Raw genomic sequence first — 25,159 nt, 5'->3', positions numbered from 1 at the left:
AGGGAGAGGAAGAAAAGGGAACATGTTCTTTTGTGGCTCCAGCCTGGGTGTGGATCTTTCACATGGTAGTGTTGCATTTGAGGTTTCAGGGAGACCGCACAGCCATCCCTCTGGATTTAACTGCAACCATGGAAGTTTAAAAACATCATTCACACTTGATTTGTGCGGTGCTGATAGATAGAGGACAGTTATAACTGGAATGACAATACCGGGAATGTGCAGGCTCTTGAGTGCTGGAGGGAGGGTTTGCGGTGCACGTGGTGGCAGCTGAGCCTCCTGCAGAGAGGGCTCTTGCTATGGCTGCTACAGCCAGTGAGAACAGAGAGGTGCTTCAAGAGTTTGTCCTCTGACAGAAGGCAAACACAGCAACTCTCCCACGTTTTAACTGGCTGCTTAGTCTGGCACTATGTATGTGAGGTTTTTTTCCCCTGTGTACAAGGAGTATTCCAACAGCATGGGTTTCTGGCCTTCTCACGTTTTTCTTTCAGCGCTACACTGAAGCCATTTATTTGTTCTAGTTCATCCGTTAATCAGTATTATTTTTCGAAAACATTTTATGTATATCATACACAATGAGTACATTCATAATAATGTTGGGGTTTATTAATATTTTAAGTGTTATTTCTGATGGTCGAGCTTTTGTTTCTATTATTATTAACCCTAACTTTTACAACCATACAACTTCTGGATGAAGAACCTTTTCCGGATATCCAACCTAACCCTCCCCTGACACGACTTCAGGCCATTCCCTCGGGTCCTGGCACAGGTCACCAGAGATCAGCGTCTGCCCGCCCCGTTCCCCTCAGGAGGAGGTGGCAGACTGCAGCGAGGTCTCCCCTCAGTCTCCTCCGCTCCGGGCTGAACAGCCCGACGCCCTCAGCCGCTCCCCCCACGGCTTCCCCTCCGCGCCCTCCGCCCCTGGCACGGCGGAGCGGAGCCCGCCCCGCGCATGCGCCCTGCTCCGCCCCGCTCTCCCGGCGGATGTGACGCGCGCGGCGGCTCCCGCACGGCCTCCCGCGCGTGAGGGCAGTGATGGATGCGCTGGACCGGGTGGTGTGAGTGTGCCGGGGGGACCCCGCTCTGGGAAACGCGAGCGGGCGGCGGCCCGGGGCGGGTTGCAGTGGGAGAGCCAACAGAGGGAAAAGCCTTATGGCAAACGTGCGGGAAAGAGGAAGCCGAGCGCTGCCGTCTTTTTAGTGGTGGCCAAACAGCCCTTACTCAGTTGGCAGCTTAAAATAACTGCGGTGACCAGCTGGTGTTGAATCTGTGTGTTTCCGTACACCTGAGAGAATTAATTTCTGAAGTTTCAGTAATGCCCAGCGACAGCATGGGGAGCGATTGCCATAAACTAAAACACAGAAGTCCCACCTCAACGTGAGGAGGAACTTATTCACATGAAGGGTGACAGGGAACTGGAATAGGCTGCCCAGGGAGATCCTGGAGTGTCCCTCTCTGGAGAAAGTCTAAACCCACCTGGACACATTCCTGTGTCACCTGCTCCGGGTTACCCTGCCTCGGCAGCGGGGTTGGACACAATGATCTCCAGAGGTCCCTTCCACCCCTGACAATGCTGGGATACCTCTGGGGGCGGGTATTGTTTGTTTTAAAGAAGAAAATAAAATTAATGCTTTACGGAGAAGATAACTTAGTGGAGAACTGTAATTCTTAAGCCACGCAGCCACTGATGAGTGTATGAGGTCTGTGCCCCTGCGAAGGCTGCGCTGTTTCACCTGGATAGTGCCCAGCATTCCTCACTGGTTCCTGACAACAGCTTTTATTTTGGGGGCCGTTGCTGGTCTTTGACAACCTTTGTTTTTTTCTCATAAGCAAGTTTCTGGCTTGTTGAGGGAGCTGGTGTGAGGGGAATCCTTCAGCCTGGCAGTTGGCTGGGAATTCTAGTACAGCTTGAGCTCTAAATTAGCAGAAACTGAAAAGCACAAGACGGTAAAATCACCTTTGCTAATTTGGGGGGGACAGAGAGGAAGAGGAGTGACAGTAAAAACACATTCACCTGAGACAGGGCTTTTGGCACTGATTGTAATTCTGCAGGTTGGGATTAGTTTGAGTCATTGAAACAAGTTGCTTGAATAGTTTGTTCCAATTCTTGTTTGGCTTCACTGTTTTCTGTAGTGTCAAGTCTTGTTACATATATTAATCTTTTAACTTTTAATTTATTGTTACAGAAAGCCTAAAACTAAGAGAGCAAAAAGATTTCTTGAGAAGAGAGAACCCAAGCTAAATGAAAATACAAAAAATGCTATGCTCATAAAAGGAGGAAATGCAAATTTAACAGTGACTGAAGTGCTTAAAGACATTGTAAGTTGTTGGATGTAGAATGCAACCTTTCTCTCTCTTTCTTACAATTTTCTGTCTCTGCTGCACAATCGGTATTTTCATACTCTCCCTGTACCCCAAATCTCAGAATGACCAGTCCTCCGAAGGTGTCATTACCTGCTTCTAAATGGAGATTGTTTTCTTCCAGTTTCTTCTTTGCCAGGAGTTTTGAGCTTGCTCTCTTAATTTTTCACAATTGTCTGGTATATAAGGTGAAGTGTTGCCAAGTCTGTTTGAAAGCAAGAGGATGACGAGGATTAGGTACACAACTGGGACTGTATCACACAGCTAAGTCATATCCTAGAATCCTGTAAGCTGACTGTGTGTATTGATAGGGACCTTTCAGCCCCTTCTGAAACTAAGTTACCAATCTTGTCTCCTAACTCCATAGTTCAAATTATTATAGCTGTTCCTACACTCGTTTTTCTCTTTGCTTTATTGTTTCCTATTCTTTTATGCTTCTATAATTAAGTTGTTGTTCTCTCCCTGTTTTTTCCTTATGCCCCTTAGAAGCAGAGGGATTGCTTTGATTTCAGCTGTTTCTCAGTTAATTTTTTATTTCTCAGTTTCTGCAAATAATTTCTTGTGCAATTAATTTGGAAACAAGATTGTCACCAGCTTGAAGGGTATTACTGTGAGCAGGCCTTTTGAAGTGCCTTCTAGCCTGCTCTGCATAGTTACTGTTTCACATGATCCTGTAAACTATTGGGTTGTAAAAACAACAGTGCTGTGCATGTTTTAGAGATGACTTGCAGTGACTTTGTGTTTTGCAGTATGCTGTGAAGAAGCCTTTTGCTGTACTGTATAAAAGGTAAGTGATCTGACTTTGACGTCTTTGAGTTTCCTGACAGATAGACAGCTTTTGGTAGTTTTAGGACATGAACAGAGATGCAGGCTAGCCTGGGAGCTTGAGCAATGACCAGGGTGCAGAAGATGACTGATCATAATTTTCAGTAGACTGGAATCAAGCTACGTGTGATCAGTGTTGGTGCTTAGTCCTGTCCCGTGGCAGCTGGTAGGAGCAGGATTCAGCTCAAAGTCTTGTTTGAAATGGGAACCCAGAGTCTGTGTGAATGTAGTGCAGAAACAACTGTAAATTGTTGTCTAAATTTAATGAATGAACAGGCAAAGGCAGTTACTCATAGTGTCACTGGTGGTGGTGTTCTGCAGATCAGGCCCCAGGAGACAGGAAATGTGGAGGAAAGTACTTAGAATGGCAGTGATGGCACTAAAGCATTCCTGGCAGTAGTAATATGACTTGTGATTTGAACTCAAACTGAGCCTTTACTGCTGGAGTTTGTGGCAGAATGCAAAACTTTGTATTATCAGAGAATTAATAAGAAGTGGCTATCTGGGCCTGTTTTTGGGTTTTTTTTTTAACTTTTTTTTTCTCCTCCTCTCAGGAAAAATATTACTAGGCCTTTTGAGGACCAAACATCATTGGTAAGTATAAAAAATGTTTTCTCTTACAACAATTTTGAGCAGGCTATCCTTGTGTGCCAAAAGATGGACTATCGGGAAAGAAGAATAGCCTGAATAGAGCTTTGCCTGGAACGAAGGGGTAAAAAGAGTATATTGCTTTTGGAAGAGGCAGGCCACTCAGGAGGACCACAAAGATGTTGTGAGGGTATGCAGGGAGAAAATTAGAAGGGCCCAAGCCCAACTAGAACTTAATCTGGTTACTGCCATAAAAGACAATAAAAATATTTTTGTAATTAGATCACCAACAAAGTGAGGGCTAAAGAGAATCTCCATCCTTTACTGGATGCAGAGGGAAACACAGGGACAAAGGATGAGGAAAATGATGAGATACTTAATGCCTTCTTTGCCTCAGTCTGTAATAACAGCACCAGTTACTCTCTGAGTACCCTGAGCTGGAAGAAAGGGATAGGGAGCAGAATGAAGTCCCCATAATGCAGGAAGAACTTGGTTGATGACCTGCTACACCACTCAGACACACACGTCTGTGGGGTTACATGGGATCCATCAAGGGTGCTTAGGGAGATGGTGGAAAAGCTCACCAAGCCCCTTTCAATCCTTCAGCAGCAATCCTAGCTGACTGGCTAGAGGCATTTTTTTAAAAGCGCAGTTTTGCAATGTGTGTGTTGTTGCAGTATATGAAGGGCACATTCGAAGCATTTGAGTTTTTTATATCTTTTTACTAAAATATACAGCTGTTAGAGAGTGCACAGATACCAACACACAGTGATTAACAGAGCTGTATGAGCACATGTTTCAAGGGGGGTCCCCTCTGGTCTGTTCTTGGACTGTCTAGAGTCAGTATTTCTCAGGGATCTGGTGGCAAAACTCGATGCTGAGGTGTGTGATGTGTATATGCAATTAATCCAGCCTCTCCAAGTGTCTCTCTGACCTCCCAGAGGGGCAGAGCTGCAATGTCCTCTCTGAGCTGCTGCTGTTGCAGGGGTGGGAGATGAAGTGTCCTTCTGTGTTTCAAAGTGCCAAGTGCAGGTGTATACTTGTGGGAAGCACTTGGTAAAAGTGCTCTGGACATCGTACCATAGTAAGTTCTCTAATCTATTCCTCCTGGAGAAAAGATCTCTGGGATAGTCACCACTGGCTTGGTTTTAGGTAGCATCTTAGTCTTAAATAATAAATTGACATAAAGTTGCTCTGTAGCAGGACTTTTGTGCCAAGTGTAGATGTTGTTAGCCTTGCTGTTGAGGGAATTAACTGGTTGTTCAGAAGCTGTCAGGCAAAATCAATATGCTGCATAAAGCTTAGTTGGGAAACTATAATGAGACATTAAAATGGTAGCCAGCTTGACAATACTTACTTGTCAGTCAAGGAGAAGTGGTTGAAAGTATCTTGTGTAAAACCAAATAACCAGGAATTACAAGAAAGGGTAATAGATAAAATGGCAAGAAAAGATTGCCTGACTTGTATTTTAAGATGCAATGGTAAATAAAAACAGAAATTATTTGAATCTTGAATCCAGCTGTCAGTTTTAGCATAAGTGCTGAAAAACACTCATGACATGCTCAAAACTCTTCTGGTAAGTGCAGTTGCTCTTCTCATTAAGTAGCTCCTAAACTCATATGTTTTGCCATATATCTTTGCAGATATTTTAAACCTTGTGAACTTCAACTGAAAAGTTTATTTCCTTCAATTGCAGGAGTTTTTTTCCAAGAAATCAGATTGTTCTCTGTTTCTCTTTGGCTCTCATAACAAGAAGCGACCTAACAATCTGATAATAGGTAAGAAATCTCACTTGGGTTTTTATTGGGATGATAGGTGTAGTTTTCAGTGAATATTTAAATAGTTGGATTTCCTTTTTCACTCTCACAGGTCGCATGTTTGACTACCACGTGCTAGACATGATTGAGCTGGGCGTTGAGAAGTTTGTATCCCTAAAAGATATCAAGGTAAGGAATTGCTGTAAGGATTTCAGTATTTCAGCGACACCTACTGGTGGATTTTTTTTTTTTTTTGGTTGCAATTTTTTCTGCAATTTTCCTGAAATGAGTCAAGTTGTTTAAAAGAAGTGTTTCATGCAGTGTATGAGGATTGGGAACTTGTGTACTCCAGAATGTTAATTTTATGATCTGCTTTTTAATTTAGTTTGGTTGGTCTTTTCTGTCCCTATTGATCACAGGTCACAGCAGTTTTTCTTTCAGTGTTGAATGACTGGCAGCTATTAAATAAATTATATGTTCCCTAACTGTCTCAATTTTTGTTGTTTTAAAATTCTTATTCCACAGAACAGTAAGTGTCCTGAAGGGACAAAACCTATGTTGATATTTGCTGGTGATGTGTTTGATGTGAATGAAGAATACAGAAGACTGAAGAGCCTTCTTATTGGTCAGTATTTTGATTATTTGGGCAGTAGGATTGCATGGATCTGTAATAATATGATCTGTTGGGAAAAGCTAGTTTGTCAATAAATGCTTGCTTATGTTCAGCACAGAAGGAAAACAAGAATGAGCACTTGTAGGTTTCATGTCACATAAAATTAAAGTTTACTAATCATGATGACTTTTAAAGGGAGAAAAAAAGAATGTGCTAAAAGACTCTGAAGATGAAACTTCATATTCATTAGCATTCATTACTTTGGTTGTGGGAAAACTGTCATTTTCCAAAATGTCTCAGCCTTATAATTGTACTAGGTGGTCATTTTTCTAACCAAATAATGTTTTGAAGTATCTAGATTGAAATCAGTGGATTAAGTTCAGAAAGTGGGATATTTCTGGTTACAGAAAAGTCAAATCAGTCGAATTCAGCTTCTGTTTTTGTAATGAAAGCATTTTTTTTTTTTTTTGGAATTCCACCAATTCTAACAAGCATGCTGTTGCTTAGGATACTTGGAGAGAACAGGTGCAGTGAAAATCAGCTGTAGATAAGTTGTGCCCTAACTTTAAGGCAGGCTTGGAACTTAGGAAACAAAGTGGCATGAAGTTTTTTATTATTTTAAAGTTGGAGGCTCTAGAAGATAAAGCACACTGTAGCTTTAAAGAAGGTATATGTAGACATAGAAGTTATAGGATGTTGTGTCTCTTGGCACGTAAAAAATGCTTCTTGCTTGGCAAAACTAGATGTAGTAAGTAGGGCAGAGTGAATTCTCTTTTAAATAGTTTTCCTAAAAGTAGATTAGTTTGGGGGCGGGGGGGTTGGGTTTAAGTTCTGTTAAAATACTGAACCTGGCCCAATAAGAACAGTCTTGTTCTTTCAGTTCCATTCTTGGGTTTCTAGGTAATCGAGTAAATGATTGCTCTTTAGAAACAGACCCCCTAAAAATGAGAATTTTTTTCCTTAGTATTATTCCTTAAAGCAAGATATTTCATCTGGAATGAGACTGAAAGGGAGCAGGAGACAAGTAAATTTTCTTCCTCTCAGTACAGCTGATTGGTTCTTGGGGATGGATGAAAGGGTGGTAACTGAGCTTATACATATTTGAAGATGATTGAATACAAAGATAAGTGAGTTTTACTGCTTCATGTTTGTGTCACTGTAAATGAGTATTTACACAGGAAGCAGCTGCATTTTCTGAAGTGTGTCTTCAGGCATCTGCACAGTGATGGGCATCCAGATGTGCTCAAGCAGCCCATGATCAAACAGCTGAAATGGCAGACATGCATAGTGAGATAGTTGCCAAATAACTGAGCGGTCCTGCCTATTTCTTTTGATGTTTGCCTGTCCTTTCTCCTCTCCTATTTATTATCCATTAATCACTTGGCAGTCAAATGTACTCCACACCCAATCTTTCTTCTTGAACGTATGCCAAGTACTTCAGGTCTTAATTACTCTGCTGAGTTCTGTGAAACACCCAGATGCAAAACAATTGACAAAGAAAAAGGTTAAGGAGAATAAAGGCTTGAAGGTGTCGCTAACAAATTAAAATCATTTGGGTATTAATCTGACCTGCTTCAAAACTCCCCTTAACCAATAAGGAAGAAGTGATTTGCTCCATTTCTGCAAAAGATGGTACCCTTAAGCTGCTACTCTTGCTAAGAAAGATACAAGAATTTGTAACAACAGCTGCAAATATTTTATTGCTGTACCAGTATTGTTGGGATCCCAGAGGGAATATCAGATAGCTGACAGCTTCTTGTTGCCAAAGCAGTGCGATGCCAGTCATGCTGAGGAGCAACCAAGCTTTCATTGGCTTTTGTGATATCAAAAGGGCTTATGCATGTTTGGACAATCATATTACAGCAGCTTCTTGGTAAAATTAAGGGCAAGGTAACCAAATGCTATAGTCTGGTTAAACTGTGATGTGGAAGAAGCTGTTTAGGAGAAATAAATTACAGATACATTTTCTTTGGAGACCTGGAAAAGAAAGACATACCACTTTTTCTCTTTTGGTTTTCATTGCTCTCCAACAGGGTAGTGTAGTTGATTTAAATGATGTAAGTCTTGGAATGCATTTAATGAAATTCTAATAATTATTTATGCCTACATCTGTAAGATGTTTCAACTCTTACAAGACTGCCTGCTTGTTGTTAGTTCTGTTATTGCACATCTATTTTGTCCTAAAAACGGCCAGACCACTCTAGGGTGTGCTTATACACTTTCTAAAATGTTGGTTTGTATATCTCCGCAATTTTAGATTGGCTGTCACCTTGGTCTTCAAACAGCCTTCCTCACACAGACTCTTTTTGAGTGTTTGAAAAGATTTGAGGGCTTTTTCTGGCCAGGAAAGGGGATGGCTGGGCAAAGTTTAAACTGCATTCAAGCTAACCAGAGCTACATAGAATAGAGTGTTACCAGCTTTTGGATACAAATTGATACTGAAGGAGTTACATTCCAAAATCAATTAGGAAATAATCTGGAAGTAGAAAGGTCCTGAAAAGCTCTCTGTATGAAAGAGTAAATTAGACTTTCTGGAAACATGTTTGAGGACAAGGTGGAGAGAGAACTAGGAATGGAAAGAAAGGAGAAAGAGGGTCTCTAGTCCAACCAAAGCAAGAGTTGTAAAATTAAGACTATGTTTAAAAAACTTCAACTCTCTGGGTGTACTGAAGTGTAAGGTTTCTGCAGCTGTTCGGTGTTGCCAGGAAACAAATTCCTGACCACCTGCGTTTATGGGAAGAGATCATCCTGTGGGTAAAAAGATGTATGATGCCACAGGAAAATATGAAAGGGAGGTGTTGCCAATAAAACCACTGTGAATGTAAGCTTGTGTACCTGCAGGGAACTAATTGAAGGGAAAAAAAATATGCCACGGGTGAGCAAAATGTTTTATTTGCAACTTTTTCTCTAACTACAAGTTAGGCTCGAAATAAGAGAGTATTTAATTGACCAAGAAAGTTTCCTGGGCTTACTCCATCTGTTATTTGCCAGCCAAACTGTGTTTTGGATGTCACTCCAGTGCTGATACTCTTTCAAAAAGGTAGTGAAGGAAAAGACAAGTAGCCAAGGGATCTGAAAACAGGACAGAGCAGAAAAGAGTGATTTGTTTTGCATCTGTTAGAAATTCTCCTATGTTTCACCATGGCTCTGTCATGTTTATTAGTACACCTTGTTCCCTTGGTCAAGGTCACATTCTTTCTCCACCCTCTGCATATGTTGGACAGATTGCTGTGCTCATTGCAGGCTCTCTGATTGCACAGTATATTTTCATAGCCTGATATAAGAACCTTGCTAGAGGCAGCCCGTCTTGTATTTAACCTGTATTTCAGTGTTCTCTTTGCAAACTGGGTAAGTATTTGAAGTGTCTTATTTTCATAGATGTGTTGCTTATTAATAGAGAAAACATTAGACATAATGACAAATACTGCTTTACATAGAGGACAGAAGTACCTTGTTGTGAAAGAGATATGAAAGAAATGATATATCTCAACTTTTTCCCAAAGTCGGAGAGAGCAAATGTAGGTAAGAATAGTCAAGGTGCAGTTTTGATCTGCTGTGTACTGGTTTTGATCCCTCTTTCTACTGTTCCAAATCTGGCTATGATTAAGATTTAAGTATTAGGTTTGAATGATGTCTTTAAACAGATACCTGAGGAAATGGCTTCTCTGTACTGACCTGTGTTTGTCTGAGCTTTGACTGGCCTAAATACCAAATAAGAAAAATTTTCCCCTGATTTTAGAGATGAATATTTAAAAGAACAGACAATGCAATTATTCGCATTAGCTCAGTAATGCTAAGTTACTTCTCTGAAAGTGTATCTGCTCTTTTCCATGCACTTGTGTATAGGAAGTATATATATAGGTAGTATGTATATTCCTACAAAATTATCTCTGGGAAGTCACTGTGCTCCTGTCAGGATATCCACACTCATTTGGGTTCACCAGTGCACACCAGAACGTGCAATTTTAAATTTCTCTCCTGTGTATTGGCCAGGCTGCAGTTTTAAGTAGGGGCTATTTCATGAGACTCCTGTTTCAAAATGGGCCCACATCACATCACCAATTTGTTACAGGTATCTGTTGGTTTTATTTTCAGCCAAGAAACTGCCATTTATTCCTTTTAAATACTCTCTCAGATTTCTTCAGAGGTCCCACTGTGCCCAGTATTCGTCTGGCTGGTTTAGAGTACGTTCTGCATTTCACAGCTGTAGATGGGAAAATTTACATGAGAAGCTACAAGTGAGTATCTGTTTTATCTGTCTCGGTTTTGGTACACGTGTCAACTTTAATCTGTAGTTGTGAAATTGAACTGGCTTAAGCTGCATTTTGAGCATGCAATGTGTAGAGGTGTTCCATTGTAATTTGTACAGCAGAAGAAAAGCACTTGAGCCCTAGGTCTGCTGCCTCTTCCTTATCGAGCTCCTCCTGGCTCAGGATTGCGCTTTCATATGGCTTGGTTAGTAAGGTGGTGTGAATTGAGTTAGTGAATTCTGGGTACTGTCTTAGACTCTATGGCCTTAGTCTCTTCTCAGGCTGATTTCTACGACTCTTCATTTAGATGTTTGCCAGTGAACAAGAGAAGATAGGCTGCAGACAGAGATGCACAAGGAAAACCAGGAAAAGGCAGGACAAGGAAATTTTTCTTGTTGCACTGGTGTTCACCCTCACAGTCACTCCCTGTCTTAGGAGGCTGTGAACATTCATAGCTTGTGTTCCATGTGATTTTGATTTCTCTTAATATGAAATCATTTTAATCAGCCTCACTCTTAAAAACAAAGAACCAAAACACTTTCTTCAGATAAGTGCTCAGGTTATTTTGTTGTAAATTATAGTGAATATTTTTATGTCTAATAATACCCAGGGTGCTGTTTTGATTTTGAAAAGTGATATGGCTTTTAGGGTACTGGGGCTGAGTTTTAAAAATGATACTGATTATACTGGTCATGTTAAAAAAAACCCAATAAATTACATTAGCCAGGTCATATTTTGAATGTGTTCAAATTGTAATGGGACTGATTTATTAAAAGTTGTTATTGATGGATGCCTTTCCCAATGATAGAATTAGTGGTAGCAGTTGATTTAACAGTATTTTGAACTGCAAGATTGAACCTGTTAAGGAGATGGATAAAACTCTAGCACAGGAGACAATGTTGATTTTAGTTGGTTTTCTCCTCCTAGAGTGCTTCTGAAGAAATCTGGCTGTAAAATACCCAGAATTGAACTGGAAGAGATGGGACCTTCATTAGATCTGGTTATGAGGAGGACACATTTAGCCTCAGATGACCTTTATAAGCTGTCTTTGAAACAGCCAAAAGGCCTGAAGGTATGTACCTTGGGAAGGGCATTGCTTTCAGGTCTCTCTGTGAAGAAAAGGCTGAAGTATTACTTGCTGTGTGTTTGACCAGAGCTTACTTTCATCGAGGCCAACTGACATTCCTGGGGCCACAGCACTTCTGTGGTTCTCAGCTGGCAGCCAGACTCTCCTCTGGAAGCACACAGAGTACACAGCACAAAGCTTAGTCTCTCCAACCAATGTATGAGGCCTTACTTTTGGGCGCTTGATTCTCACCAGAGCTCCTGGGATTGTATTCAGAAATATTAACATTGTTCTTCCCTTGCAGCCTAAGAAGAAAAAGAATATCTCCCATGATGTGTTTGGTACAACTTATGGTCGAATCCACATGCAGAAACAAGATCTTAGTAAACTGCAGACACGGAAAATGAAAGGCTTAAAAAAGAGGCCAGCAGAGAAGTCAGCTGAAGATGGTGGGGCTACTCCCAAAAAGTCAAAGTCAGCTTGACAATCTGGGACAGCTTTGAAAACTCTTTGTACTTTCAAATTTAGAATATATGTTGTAATATAAATTGTCAGACATTAAAGCTGTTAGCTTTAGTTTTGCAACAAAAAAACTTTCTACTATTTTGTCATTTTAAAGGGAACATTGGGGTATTGAGCTTTAACATGGAACTTGGTTATTTAAAATAAAAAAAAATATTATATAACTTTCTTAGTTTTCCAAAGCTGAGTGTTTGTTTATTGGTATTAGCAATATATGGGAGTCAAACAGGTGACTAATTTCCTGGACAGTTTCACAGAGTGGATTTGAAGGAATTTTAAAATTTTAAAATTTGTCTGGTTCCAACCCCCTTGCCATGAGGAGGGACATTTTCTACTAGACCAGGCTGCTCAAGGCCCCATCCAACCTGAACACTTGAATCAAGTACCCAACTTGAACACTTCAAGGGATGGGGCATCCCTAGCTTCTCTCAACAACCTGTTCCAGTGCCTTACCAGCCACACAGAGAAGAATTTCTTCTGAATATCCCCCATGCTTTGTGCTTTTACCATAGAGGCATTTAAATTGTGTCTCCAGTGAAGCAACTTGCTGGTGGGAGAGGCTTAAATGCCTTCAGGTGCTCTCCTGCTGGCATCTCTTGCTGGCATCAAACCAGTCAGAGTGGGATGGATTGAGGTTCCCTTCCCCCAGAAACTTTAGTTTTATTGCTGTTTTCTTGGGAGCCCTTGATCAGTCCTTACACATTCTGTGCAGGACCAGAGCAATGAATGTGCATAATATGCACAACTTCTCTGTTCATTTATTGTTTATGTATTTCAAGTTTTGCACAACTGCAACACTCAATAAATTTTCTAAAGTGTGAGCTCAATACGTGTGTGATGGCCAGGCTTTGCTTCTGACTATTGCACTGGCAGAAGTGGGAGTGCTTAAGGTGTTTTTACTGTGTTCATCACCATGGTAGCAAAGTACCTGATATTTACTTTAGGCATAAAGGAAACCTTTACAGGTTGAATTTCAATCTTTGCTGCCTGATTTGTGCCCAGAATGGAAATATGTGAAGCAACCACTAAAGGTCCATTTTTTCAGATATTTTTTCTTCTTATCCTGCTTTCCTCCCAATTTTGTGCTCATGAGTTAGTGCAGACTCAGCTAGACTTGTATAAAGGGGATGAGAGTTTAAGAGTTTAATGAGACTTTGGTGTGGTGTTCTGGTTTTGGAACACATTGAAAAACCTAGGTTTTTTAAATTCTGCTTGTCTCTTTGGAAGCTGTTTCTCTGCCCTTTAAGCATAATTGTTATAGAAGTATACACACGTTACCATGAACACAGCAAACTTGCTCATCCTACTTATGTTTTTAATAGTTTTGCTAGTTTTCTAATCAGCTGAAGTGTCACTTCAGAAATAGGTGGCTTGTTATTTTCAATTGTCTTCTGCATCCTGGATGGAAGTTGTTGGGCAGCTTTGCTTTCCTTATGGGAGGGCTGAGCTGTAGCTGTGGCTGTGTAAATGCCACCCATGAATGCCACCCATGACATTCTTGCAGTGCTCATTTGATAAAATTTGTAGTGTGAAAAAGGAAGGGCTTTAAAAGTTGGGTTAATTTTGGGGGCACAAACATATTTATTATCAATGTATTTGCATGGCTCTCCCCAAATGCTATTCTCTGATCTACAGCCATGTGTTTGAGAAATTGATTCCATAAACTTCTTCAGATTTGTATTTCTCACTGTATCTTTCTGAAGTACAAATCACTAGGCTTTTGTCTGAAAGCTGTAGAAGAACGATACTAGCAGGCAACGTCAACTCAAACTCAAACAAGGTTTGAGTTGTAAAAGTAATAGCAAAATACTATAAATTTACAAAAGGCTGCCCATAGTTTAAAAGACTGTAATTTTCTAGATTTTCCTAATTTGGAAGCTAATTTTGGTGCTTAAGTTGGATTTCAAAAATTTCCTTCTTAGCAGTAATGTCGACCATCTATAATCCTGTTATCTCTTAATGTAAAAAGTGTAACAATTGTTCAGTAGGAGCCCTCAGAGAGAAGCTGTTGCATCCTGCTGTGGGTTTTTTTTAATGCTACTGCTGGTTTGCTCCTTGTATGGAGGAGAGGAGCTTTGGACAGGTTAGGACTACTACACCTCCCAACACCTGAGTGTGATTACTTAAAGCTTCAGGGGGTGAGAAGTCCTTGAGCATGGGAAATCAATCAGTGGGGAGAACCCAGGTGCGTTTATTAGTGCTTTGTAGGTGGAATTTGAAGTGCCTGATGTCGCTGACCTGTGGCTGTTTGTGTGAATACCCTGTTTGTGTGAACGCCCTTTAATACATCGTTTTTTGTACTGGTAAATTACAGTTACATGGGGGACAGAATGTGTTAGATATGTGAGGCAGGGATATTCAGTTTATGCTTTTTCATGCCAATCACCTTCAGGTTGTGTTGTTAGCAAGGATTAAAACTTACTGTATTTCTGATAGATACTTTGTAGTACTCAAAGTAGTGCCATTTTGGTGCAAATTCTTGAGTGTGAAGTGGAAATGCTCTCTTGTTATTCATAGCAGAAAGGAACAGCTCTGATCACCTGGTGCCCTTTGGAGAAGTTTCAGCCTTGCTGTGAAGCACTGATAAAGCCACAAGGCTGGTGGCTGATGCGATTTCAGGGGTTCAGCAGGTACAACCACACAGCTGCTCTGTAAGCAATGGCTACATTCCCAGTATCTGATTTAACTCAAGGTGAATGGTGATAGGAGGGCTAAATATAACCTTTCTAGTGGAATGCTCTTATTTCCCAGATCTTTTCAAAGTGTAGGGAAATTTGTCTGTAGCTGTGTGCATGAGGAACAGAACGTGCAGTACTCAAAGGGCAGCTGATGAAAGGGGCTTACTCTACCTCAATTGCTCCTTGCTTCCAGAGCTCACCAGGCTCTGAAAACACCTAAACATGGCCCCAGGGGTTGCCTGGCGTAGGCAAGGCGTAACAGGTATGTTCATCCCTTTCCTCTGGCTTTCATCTTCCCACCTCCTGGCACACAGGAGTCAGCTTTATTTATGGGTTGAGCCTAGTAATAACTCTGGTTTGAAGCAAATACATGTGGGCAAATCGTGGCTCCTGAGGTTGTGCCTGTGCAGGAAGGTGAAATTGCAAATATAGGCAGTCAAGCCCACACTCTCTTTAGTCTAGCTGGCAGGATGGCAAGGGCAAGGAGGGTAAAATTTGTGACTTCTGTAGACCCCTGGTTTCTATGCTGATGTTGCCCAGTTGTGCTGCTCATGGCTTTACTGCTACTGTTAACCAGGCTCCTGACATTATAAATAACTAATGATACACATATAATATACAGCCTACCTGCAGTTGAAGTATTTTTGGGGTTTTTTTAGGTGTGGTAGAATTATAAAAAGTAGGAAGAAAGGTAGATACTGAGTGCTGAAACCTGCAAGGTTCTTGGGATTCCCACATTTTTGGGTATCTGTCCTGGATGCACATAATCCCAGCTGTAGCTCTCTGTTAGTATAATGTGACAGACTGAGCAATGAGAGCAATGGGTGGTGTGTGCTTGAAGAGCATGTGAACTCTCTTCTCCTTCCTGGATTTGGTAGGTTTGAGCTTATCTTTCCAGTTCCTTAGCAACCTTATTTGCTTTCAGTAAGTGCTTTCTGGGTTTGATTGTGAGGGTTTCCCTCCACCACTGGCTTGGTTGCAGCTGGGGAGGGTTAGAAAAGAGCATGAAAAGAGGACATGGCAGACACATCGAGTATCACACTGACTGCTGCATCCTTCAGCCAGGGGAAAAAAGGCTTATTCTAGATGCTATCAAATATGAGGGAGCAGGGGAGCAGGGTAAGGAGACTAGAGCAGAACTCTGTTAGAGACATTTTCATTATTAAAGAGAAGAAAGTGGAAAATGTTAGCTGTGCATAATATATATAACATAGCCATACATAATACATGTTAACATGTGTATTACACATGGTGCAGAGAGTTCTCCCCTGTTCCCCAGTGCAATTTATCTCCTCCCTCTGAACTTTGCTAAAGTGCCTCTAGCAGTACTGACACATCCCAGATGCAATTCAAAAACATAGCTGAGAAATGGGTCAGTTGCATCAGAAGTCAGATTTCCTAAAAATATACAAGGGAAGGAGACATGAGGCTTACGAATGTGAAGTCTCTGTAGGATTGCCTTTCTAAATGGATGAATGTTCCAAGTTAGGAACATGACTAACACTATAGAGGAAGAACAGCTTTGCTGTCACACATCTTTACAGAACATAGTGAAAAATTTGTAGGTAATCTGGGATTAAAATTTGTCCTAAATAACATGGGCATCATCTACTCAGGGCAGTCAGTGAACACAGCAGATGTTCTCTGATCAAGACATTTCTAAGGCATCTCTTAATTTCTTGTTTTGTTTGACTTTTGGTGATATTCTGTTTACTTGATCTTCCCTCCCCCCCCCCCGCTTCTCTAAGATAAGCACAAATTAATTGAGGGGAAGTAGACACAAAGTTTTTAGTAGAACTTAACAGGGATGCATGGTTAATGACAGAATCTCATTTTCTTCCAACTTTCGCCCTTGATAATCTCATAATTCTTTCTGTGATGCAACACCACACCTATGAAATCTGGTTTCTCACTCCATCCACGATCCTGAAGTACGCCCATATAGGGCCTCTCTTCTGTTTTGATTGTTGCAATTTGTTCCTCTTGACTCCTTTCACCCTCACAGCCTCCAAAACAAACATGACAGATCTGCAGTGCCCTTTTTCCACTGTTTGCCTTCTTCCACTGGTAAGAAGTTGAGTTTCTTGTCTTGTGTTGTTTATGCACAATAAACTGTATTTTTCACATATACAGTGCTGCAGTGCAAAATAAGATTAACTTCAGAATCCAAGTTTCTCTCCCTGTTTCCCAACATTTAGATGTATTCCCTGGAAAAGGCAGGTCTCAGCAGGCATGCAGTGATAGGGCTGTCACTTAAGGCAGAGCTCTGTGATCAATTCTAAGGCTGCTTTAGGTATTGGCAGTATTTCTTCCCCTTTTAAATGCACAAAATTAAACCACTGATCTCTGCTGCTGGCCTCTAGGCAGGAGAATTACTGATGCTGCTGTATGCCCTGGAATTATTGCTGCAGCAGCAACTATCTGTGTTAGTTGTAGATAGGCATGCTGGGGCCCAAGATTGTCTGTTGCCAAAAGATAGTTTAGAAACCCTTTCCCTCTCCACTTGTTTTTCAGATAAATGCATGTTCCTTGAACCAAGTCAGGCTCCCTGTTTTCCTAAACCAAAGAAGTCCATGAGTAGTTGCATCTTTTCAGCTTTGATTGCAATTTGCTAATGTTTCTCTCCAGTGGTAACCGAGCTCCTTGGCCTGGAAGTTGCTCTCTCCTCTGGAGGAAGGGACCACAGAAGTGAGGAGGAGGAAGATTCAGGCAAAATGTCTCCTCTCTCCCATGGTGTGTCATGTTCTTTTGTGTGACAGAAACTAGTCTCCCAAATGCAACAAAGAAATGTGAGATATTGGGCAGTATAAATTCACCCCAGACATCTCTAAGTGAAGTTCTTATGAGTCTCTCACCTGTTTGGTGTGAGTCACTGCCAAAGATGGGCAGTCACAGCTGCTGTATCAGGGAGTTTGTCTTGGGACAGATTGCTGCAAAGAGTGTGATGTAGAACTTGCACTCATCTCCCATTGCTGCCATGTAATTTTTTTTCCAGTTGAAAATAGGTTATTATGAAGAATTTATGAGGGTCTCCAAAGGGTACTTGCAACATGCCAATAAACAGTAAAACAGTAATGAGCTTTTAATTCATAAAAGGCAATAGATTTCATCTCCTGTTGACTTGTTTTGCACACAGGAATAATTCCTTGCTCAACAGGGTTATTGAAAGAAATGTTAGGGTTTATGTGTTACATTGTGTAAAGTTTGTAAATGCTTTACCTTTTTTTTTCTTTTTTTTTTCTTTTTTTTTTCTTTTTTTCCTTTCTTCTCTGAACATACTTGAAATACCTAAGGACTTCTAGGATATTGTAGGGAAAATAGTGGTACGACTCAAATGTGTTCTGTAGTTGATGGGTGAGGGGTTTCTCTTTGTGCTTCAGATGCTCACCTCTTCAGGGCTGTCCAGAAAGGGTCACTTGAAGAAAGATTCAGAGACCTGGTAACTGCTGGGCACTTCTCTCTTTCCTTCCAGAGAGAGAGGGATACCCACCCTTCCTGCCATTAGCCTTCTCCAGTTTCTCAGAGGCAGTAGGTCATACATAATAATATTTCTTTAAAAAACCAAACAAACCCACAAGCCAAACACTTTGTAGATAACACCATGTGGGGAGTGCAGCAGCAGTGCTGACATAAGGAGTTAGGAAGGTGCAGATATTTGTGGGACTGGCAATCAGGTCAGGGAATTGAATTCACTTGAAAAGGCAGGTGGGGATAGGGAAGGGGCTGTGCTTTGCTTTGAAGCCTGGACCAGCTCCCTGATCTGGCTCACAGCACAAGTGGATGTGCACTGCTGCACTGGGGAGGCAGAAAAAGGCTGGGGGTGGGGGATGGGAGATGTATAAGGGAACTCATGCCACTTGAGTTGCTGCTTACAGCAGTATTTGTGAGACAGTGTCCAAGTTTGAGAATTACTACAGTTCTGAGTTTGCTCTAAAGGAAATGAATGGGGTTTGAGACCTATATTTGCCAGTAAGCTTCATAACAGCTTTCCTTGCGACAGTCTCTTTTAACACCATTTTACAGATGTGATAGCAAAGGTTAACCAAACATATTTGCTTTGGGAACAAAGATAAAACGTGGAAGTCATGGATTCCTTGTGGGTGTGGTCTCTCTTGGTGGTTTCCATGTACCTTCCTGTGGCTGAAGCCTTTACTGTCTCTGCTGTGGTGGAGCTGGCACAGCTGTCAGCGTCACTTGGTCGGGGAAAAGTTGACTCAAGTGGAATCACTGATGGTTCTTAATTTTCTTCGCAAAGAAAACCTCTCAGAAATGCTGAGCTTTTTCAACAAAGACCAACACCAGTTGTAAGAAAGATGATAGGTCATCTCTGTGCCATTTTTAGCAAAACATGAAGAAATCAATCCAGATTGGTTTTAAGGCAGCCTTCAAAATAATATTCAGGAAACTTCTGCTGATCAGGAGTAACCTTCTGACAAAACTCCCTATGTGGTTTCTGGTTTAACTGGAAGCATTTTCTCCACTATGAAGATTTCTCAGTAAACATCTTTCCCCTCTGATTCTATGGAGCTATGCTACGAACAAGATTTTTTGAGCTACATTAAATGATTTTGTTTAATGAACTTGAATAAAAAATTAAGCAGGGCTTGTTTTAGTCTGAGCATGATTAGAAATACTTCATGTATGTTTTGCTTGGAAAGCTAATGCTACATCTTAGCATGAGCCTCAAATATTTGATGGCAGATTTAGTTATTTTCTCCATCTATGAAATATACTTTAAATTTCATTTAAATTGCATTATCTATGTTACTGTTTTCAGGATGAAATAGCTGTTTAGGTTCTTAGTTACTTTTCTTTCAATTCCTGGAAGGAAATCTATTCTGTGGCCTGTGTGGTTAAGTGATTGAAAGGTTTAAGCATGTATAGACAAAATTGTCCATGTTAAGGAAAAAGTATAGTTAAAGGAATATTATGAATAAGTCAAAGGTGAAATTCTTTTTCAGCATGTGAGCTGCATAGGATGCAATAAACCTACCCTAAAGATGATCTTATGCATGACATTCTGTCAAAGGTAATTCTTGCTCCTTTAGGGACTCATGCTTGTGGCAGGAGATTTATGCCACCTGACTGGTATGCCTGAAGAAAAATATGTATTAAATGCTAGCAGAGAAGAAGGAAAAAGCTTGTCAAAACTTGTGGTTTATGAAAATGGTGCCAACATTTGGTCAGAGCCAGCTTTATTAGGGCTGTAATCAATTCTGGGAGCTGAGTTTACAGGGAAGTTTTGCTTTTCTATTAAAAGGTAGAACAGGATGAACTTTTCAACCTAATAGGTAAAGAGCTAGTTTCCATGAGCCCAATTCTGTCAGCAAAACAAATGAGTGTTAAGAAAGAAGGGCCAAATTATCAAGACAAGGCAATAGCAGAAGTGTTTTCTCACAATAAAAGCCAGATGACTGAAATCAGAAACTACCTGGTTTTCCATGTCCCCTCTTGGACACTGAACCAGACACTTGGAGACTTGTTCAGAGACTGAACACGGATTTCCTGAATGGTGGTAGCTTCTACTTATAAAACAAACAAGCTTTAAGACCTTGTCCTTCAAGCTCTCCTGTTTACTTGCAACCATGCATTGCAGAAGAGTGTTGAACTCAGTCTTGCTCCTTGTTTTCCCTGTGTTGAGGGAAACCCTTAATGAGAACAGGCATTCCTCTTTGTTTGGGAATGTTACTCCTCCTTTGTGTTTTGTACATGCCAAGAAGTAAGTACTTACATGATTAAGATGGTTTGTTGTTTTAGATCGATAGTTTGGGTGTGGGATACATCCAGCTTCCACGGGCCAGAATATCTCAGTGAGCTCACTGCTACTCTCACTTCCTGCTGAGGGAGAGATCTCAAACAGATCACCAAGGTTTAGCAGTTGTGTGAATAAAGATATCTCCAAGATTAATGAGTTCAAGTGACAGGAACCTTCCTTTTCCAAACAAACACGTTGGTGTTTCATAGTCAGTCCATTAGAAAAACAAGCTGTTGGAAAAATGGAATTTCGCAGAATCACAATATTTTGCAGACTTCATGTTGTTTCAAGTCAGAATAAAAAGGCCAAACTTCCCATTGTATGAAAACTCTGGGGAAAGGAGAAAACTGATTTGTCACCATTGAAATATTCGTACCTTTATATTCAGTATAACATTGTCAATAATGCAAATATCAATCTTACTCTTTTGTAAGTTGAAGAAAAAGAAATTCAGTTTAGTAAAAGCACAATGCTTTACTTTGACACTTTTACTTCTACACATTTTGAATTTACACGCATGTCACAAGATTAAAAACTACTATACTCAATTAGCATCAAGAGTCCTTCTCGTCTGAGGGGACATGATTTAGACACTTCCTTTCCCAAAGGTAAGACTTACCTCTTACATGCTGGATGAGTTGTCCCTGAGATTTCCTCAAATATGAGAAAATTCACAAATATGAGAAAATTCTGTGGTAGTGTGGAACTGCATTTGTGCTTTACCCTGGATGTTTAAAATGAGCATTAAGTCTCCACTAAGTTGCTGGTACTTTGGGGAAAAGTATGAGAACAGAGAGTACACTAAATGGAGCCTTATTTCAATACCTCTCCTTTTATTTCCTAGTATAGAGAAATCCACAATTTGAAAAGTTCCTGAGCTGTAAGTAATCTTTTTATTGTGTTTTGTTACTGCATCTTTCTTTTATGACTCTTCCTATTGTTTGGTTAAGTATGCAATTTTGGCATCTTAAATACTCTGTATTGGTTAGTTTCATAATTTAGTTTTGTTGAGTGGCACAGGAATTATTGGGTTAAACTTGAGGTCTGATCATATTCTCAGATCTTCTTTAGGTCTTTTATTAGAGTATTATCAGATAAACATTTCCCTTCACCTGTTTCATGCCTATCATGACTTTATAGGCCTCAGTTTCCTTACTGATTTCTTTCCCAAGCTGACGTGTCTTGGTCAATTTAAATGTTTTTCGCACAAACTCTAAAAGAGGACAAATATTGCTTATTTGTCCTCTTTGAACTCTTTCTAGTTCTGTTATGTTCTTTATGAGAATTGTGTGCGATATCAAAGGTATTTTTACATGACTAATTCTGACTTCTGCAACACTTTTATTTTCTCTTCTTAGATTACTGTTCAGATGGAGGCTGAATATTTATGTGCAGCATTGTCTTGGCAATGCCAATGCCAGCAGATGAGAGAGCTGCAGAAACAAGAGGACCCTCCCAAGAAAGCTGCAGCTGAGGCATTTGCTCACCTCCAGACTTTTAAATGCCTTGCTTAGGCACATGGCTTAGGGGTGGACAGGGCAGTCAAATTTTTACAGTTGCACTCAGTGATCTCAAAGGTCTTTTCCATCCTCAGTGGTCTTATGATTCTATGTGCCAGTTAGACATGGTTTAGGGAGCTATTGCTACGTTCTTCCATAACTTGTAGATAGATAACCTGTTAACAATGAAGTTTGATTGATGCTGTAAAGATGACTGGCACCTGCGAATATATCCATAAGACTATTGGGAAGGTGCATTTTAATGCCACACAAATTAAATGCATTTTTGTTACGTACAAACGATGGACAAAACTGACATCAGTTAAAAAGGGAGTGAGACCTTGAAATTGTAGTAGAAAGGGAAAAAGTCATCCTGATACTCATAGTCAAAAAAGGAAATCAAATGTTAAGAATTAGTATGGGGAAATAAGAATGAGTACAAGGAAAATGAAATAGAGTATAAAAATTTGCTGCTGTATAAATCCAAAGTGTACCCATCATCTGCCTGCTGTGTGCAGTTCAGCTCTCCCTGCCCTCCACCTTGAAAAGAGCTATAATAGAACTAGCCAGAGAAAGCCAAAGTGATCTTAAGATATGAAATGGCTTCTACAGGAAGAATAAATAGGTCTTCTGCTTGGAAAAGATATAACTGAAAATAAATATTGCAAAAATTCAGGAATTCACGGATGACATGGAGATCACAAAATCTTTTAGGCTGGAAAATTCCTTGAGGGCTGTTGAGTCCAACCATCTATAAACCCAGCACTGCCACATCCAACACTGAACCATGTCCCAGGTGCCACATCCACCCATCTTTTAAATACCTCCAGGGACGGTGATTCAACCACTTCCCTGGGCAGCCTGTTCCAATGCTGGACAGCCCTCTTTGTGAACAAAGTCTTCATAATACCCAATCTGAACCTCCTCTGCTTGACACCATTTTTCTTGTCCCTGTTGCTCTTTCATTGGAAAAGACAGTTGTTTTGGGACTATGCAATGAAGAAAATAGATTGCACATAAAAGGATGCAATTTTTTAGTGCAAACATTTAAACTATGGAACTCTTGCTAGAAAATATGAGTGATAGAAAGAACTCCATTTATCATAGCTCCACTAAGGCTGGGGAATACCAAGAGGAAGTTAGCACTTTACTTCTTTACCAACCAGCTGTGCAGTGGAATGGTCTGTGCCTGCATGAAGAGTTAGGGGAAAAGGAGGAAGTCTTGGTAGAATAGAAAACTTAAGGAAGGATGGAAAGAAGATGAAAAATGTGAGGGGTTCTGGATTGAAAGAATGAGGATAAATGCTTTGACTCTGAGAGCTGGGGAGATGGCTTGTGAAAGGAGTTTGGAGATAGAAGGGCTTGGGATATAAAAAGTCACAGCTATGAAAAAGCAGATGAGAGAAGAGAGTCAGGGGATGACTGTGCTGTGCTATACAGGATTTTGATTGAGAATGGGCAGGGATCACTGTGGTGCCTCCCTGCTGCCTCTAAGCAGCTCTTATTTGGAAACAAAAATTTGCAGAGACTTAGCCTTCCTCTCACAGCAGCAAGGGTTTTGTCACCCCTACATTCTCTTTTTGTCACTCAAAAGTATAAAAATTAAAGTGTAATTTCCAGATGAAAAGAAAACTATTTTACCATCTATTTTAAAATCAGTACTTCAGCATCCTAGATCCCCCAAATTAATCTCCTCCTCTACAGTTTTCCCCCCTCCTTTTCCAGCATGAGCTGGAGAAGTATGCGCATACTTCTGTCCCGCGGGTAGGCTCAGCTGACAGTGGCACGGTCTCCTTTGCTCAAATCCATTTCCAAATTTAGTCAGGGAGATGTAGTAATGAATTGCGGACAAAGCCCATTCCCGGCTTGGCCAGCAGATGGCAATTCCTGCTTTATAAGAGACCCTTGGGCGGCCTTGAAGGCGTACAGAAAGAGGAGTTTGCAGTAGCTGAGCCTCCGTAACATTTCATTGAGCATAAAACCACCTCTGGAAATTGTGTGCAGGTTTCCTGTCAGCTACTACCAAATCAGATACCAGAGCTACTCAGTGTGTGAAATCGGTGTTGCCATACATTAAGGAGGAAAGAACACTGTTCTGTTCACCCAGCAATTAACTCTGTTTTGCTGTTCTAAATAGCAGCAGAGGAACTTTTGGTCCCATTTTAATGGTATTGCAGAATCTACATTGCTTGGGGACGTTTTCTGTCACATCAAATGTTCCTGATGTGCATTAACATGGAAAGTTGAAATTAAAGCTACTACAAGGGGGTGTTTCCAGCTGTTACAAATTTATGGGAAATGACCCATTTCGTTTCAGGAAAAAAAAAAAAAAAAAAGAAAAAAAAAAAAAAGCTGCAGGTGCAGATAATATATGTATTAAGTGACAGACTTCTGGAGGAGGTTCCCAGAGAAGACTGCTGCAGAGAAATCAATGTCAGCTTGAGTTAGGTTCTTTGCTGTAAAACGGAAAAGTTTCAGGAATTATGTAAAAAGCCAGCAAGACATAACAATGATTAATGGGCAAATGCATTGGTATTTTCCTTTTCCTTGCCTGAATTTCTGTTTCATTTTCACACTGAAATGGCTCTGTAGAGCTAACTACAATGTATTATTTAGGGAATGTTGTGAGTTTTAGGTCTCAGGATTGGTAACTCCCGATGTAGGGAGGAAGAGGTGTTTAGAAGGGGTTCCAAGCTGACATAACAGAAATGACTGGGCCAGAAGGGGGTACAGAAGTTCTCAGTAAGTGTGGGGGGAAAAAATTCCTTAAATAATTTCTGGTGACCTTTTTGCTTGGAGAAGCATAAATAAGATATGAAGCAAGCTTTATCTAGCTTTAGGTGGCTCAATGTTTAGTTGTCGTGACGTAAGACTGAGGGCTGAAGGGAGGAAAAAAGGAAAATTATTGGAAGAGGTACTAGGGGTGCTGCCAAGAAGCCAGGTTTACTTTTAAACACTTACTATTTGAAACTGATTGAAATACTGTGTTTTACTTTCCAGTTGTACTGATACCATCAAAATATAATGAGAGAATTCATTCCTAGACTGGGAGTGTGAGTAACAGTTTTTAACTTGAGGTCCTTTCCCAAACTATTGTACACAGACCAGAAGTGTGCAAAGTCTGTCCTTGTGTTTCTGTCATTAGTGGCCTGTGCTTTGAGACACCCTGAGTTACAAGCCTTCTCATGGTCAGAAATGAGAGTGTTTCCTTGAGTGAGGGAGAGTCTGGACCACCAGAAACAAGCCAA

At 40.6% G+C, this 25,159-nt stretch overlaps 1 protein-coding gene across 1 annotated transcript; it reads left to right on the top strand.

Annotated features, from left to right (window-relative positions):
* The first annotated feature begins 966 nt into the window (after positions 1 to 966).
* Positions 967 to 12,161, top strand: RPF2 (ribosome production factor 2 homolog). The gene is made up of 10 exons (XM_053938884.1): positions 967 to 1,055; positions 2,184 to 2,316; positions 3,108 to 3,145; positions 3,738 to 3,777; positions 5,468 to 5,549; positions 5,641 to 5,717; positions 6,054 to 6,153; positions 10,277 to 10,379; positions 11,319 to 11,463; positions 11,762 to 12,161. Exons 1-10 carry the CDS (start codon positions 1,033 to 1,035, stop codon positions 11,939 to 11,941), a joined length of 921 nt encoding a protein of 306 aa, XP_053794859.1. The 5' UTR covers positions 967 to 1,032; the 3' UTR covers positions 11,942 to 12,161.
* The last annotated feature ends 12,998 nt before the right edge of the window (positions 12,162 to 25,159 follow it).

Source organism: Vidua chalybeata, chromosome 3, assembly GCF_026979565.1.
Source record: "Vidua chalybeata isolate OUT-0048 chromosome 3, bVidCha1 merged haplotype, whole genome shotgun sequence".
Lineage (NCBI taxonomy): Eukaryota > Metazoa > Chordata > Aves > Passeriformes > Viduidae > Vidua > Vidua chalybeata.
The sequence above is the reverse complement of the archived record's forward strand: the minus strand, read 5'-3'. Positions and strand labels throughout refer to the sequence as shown.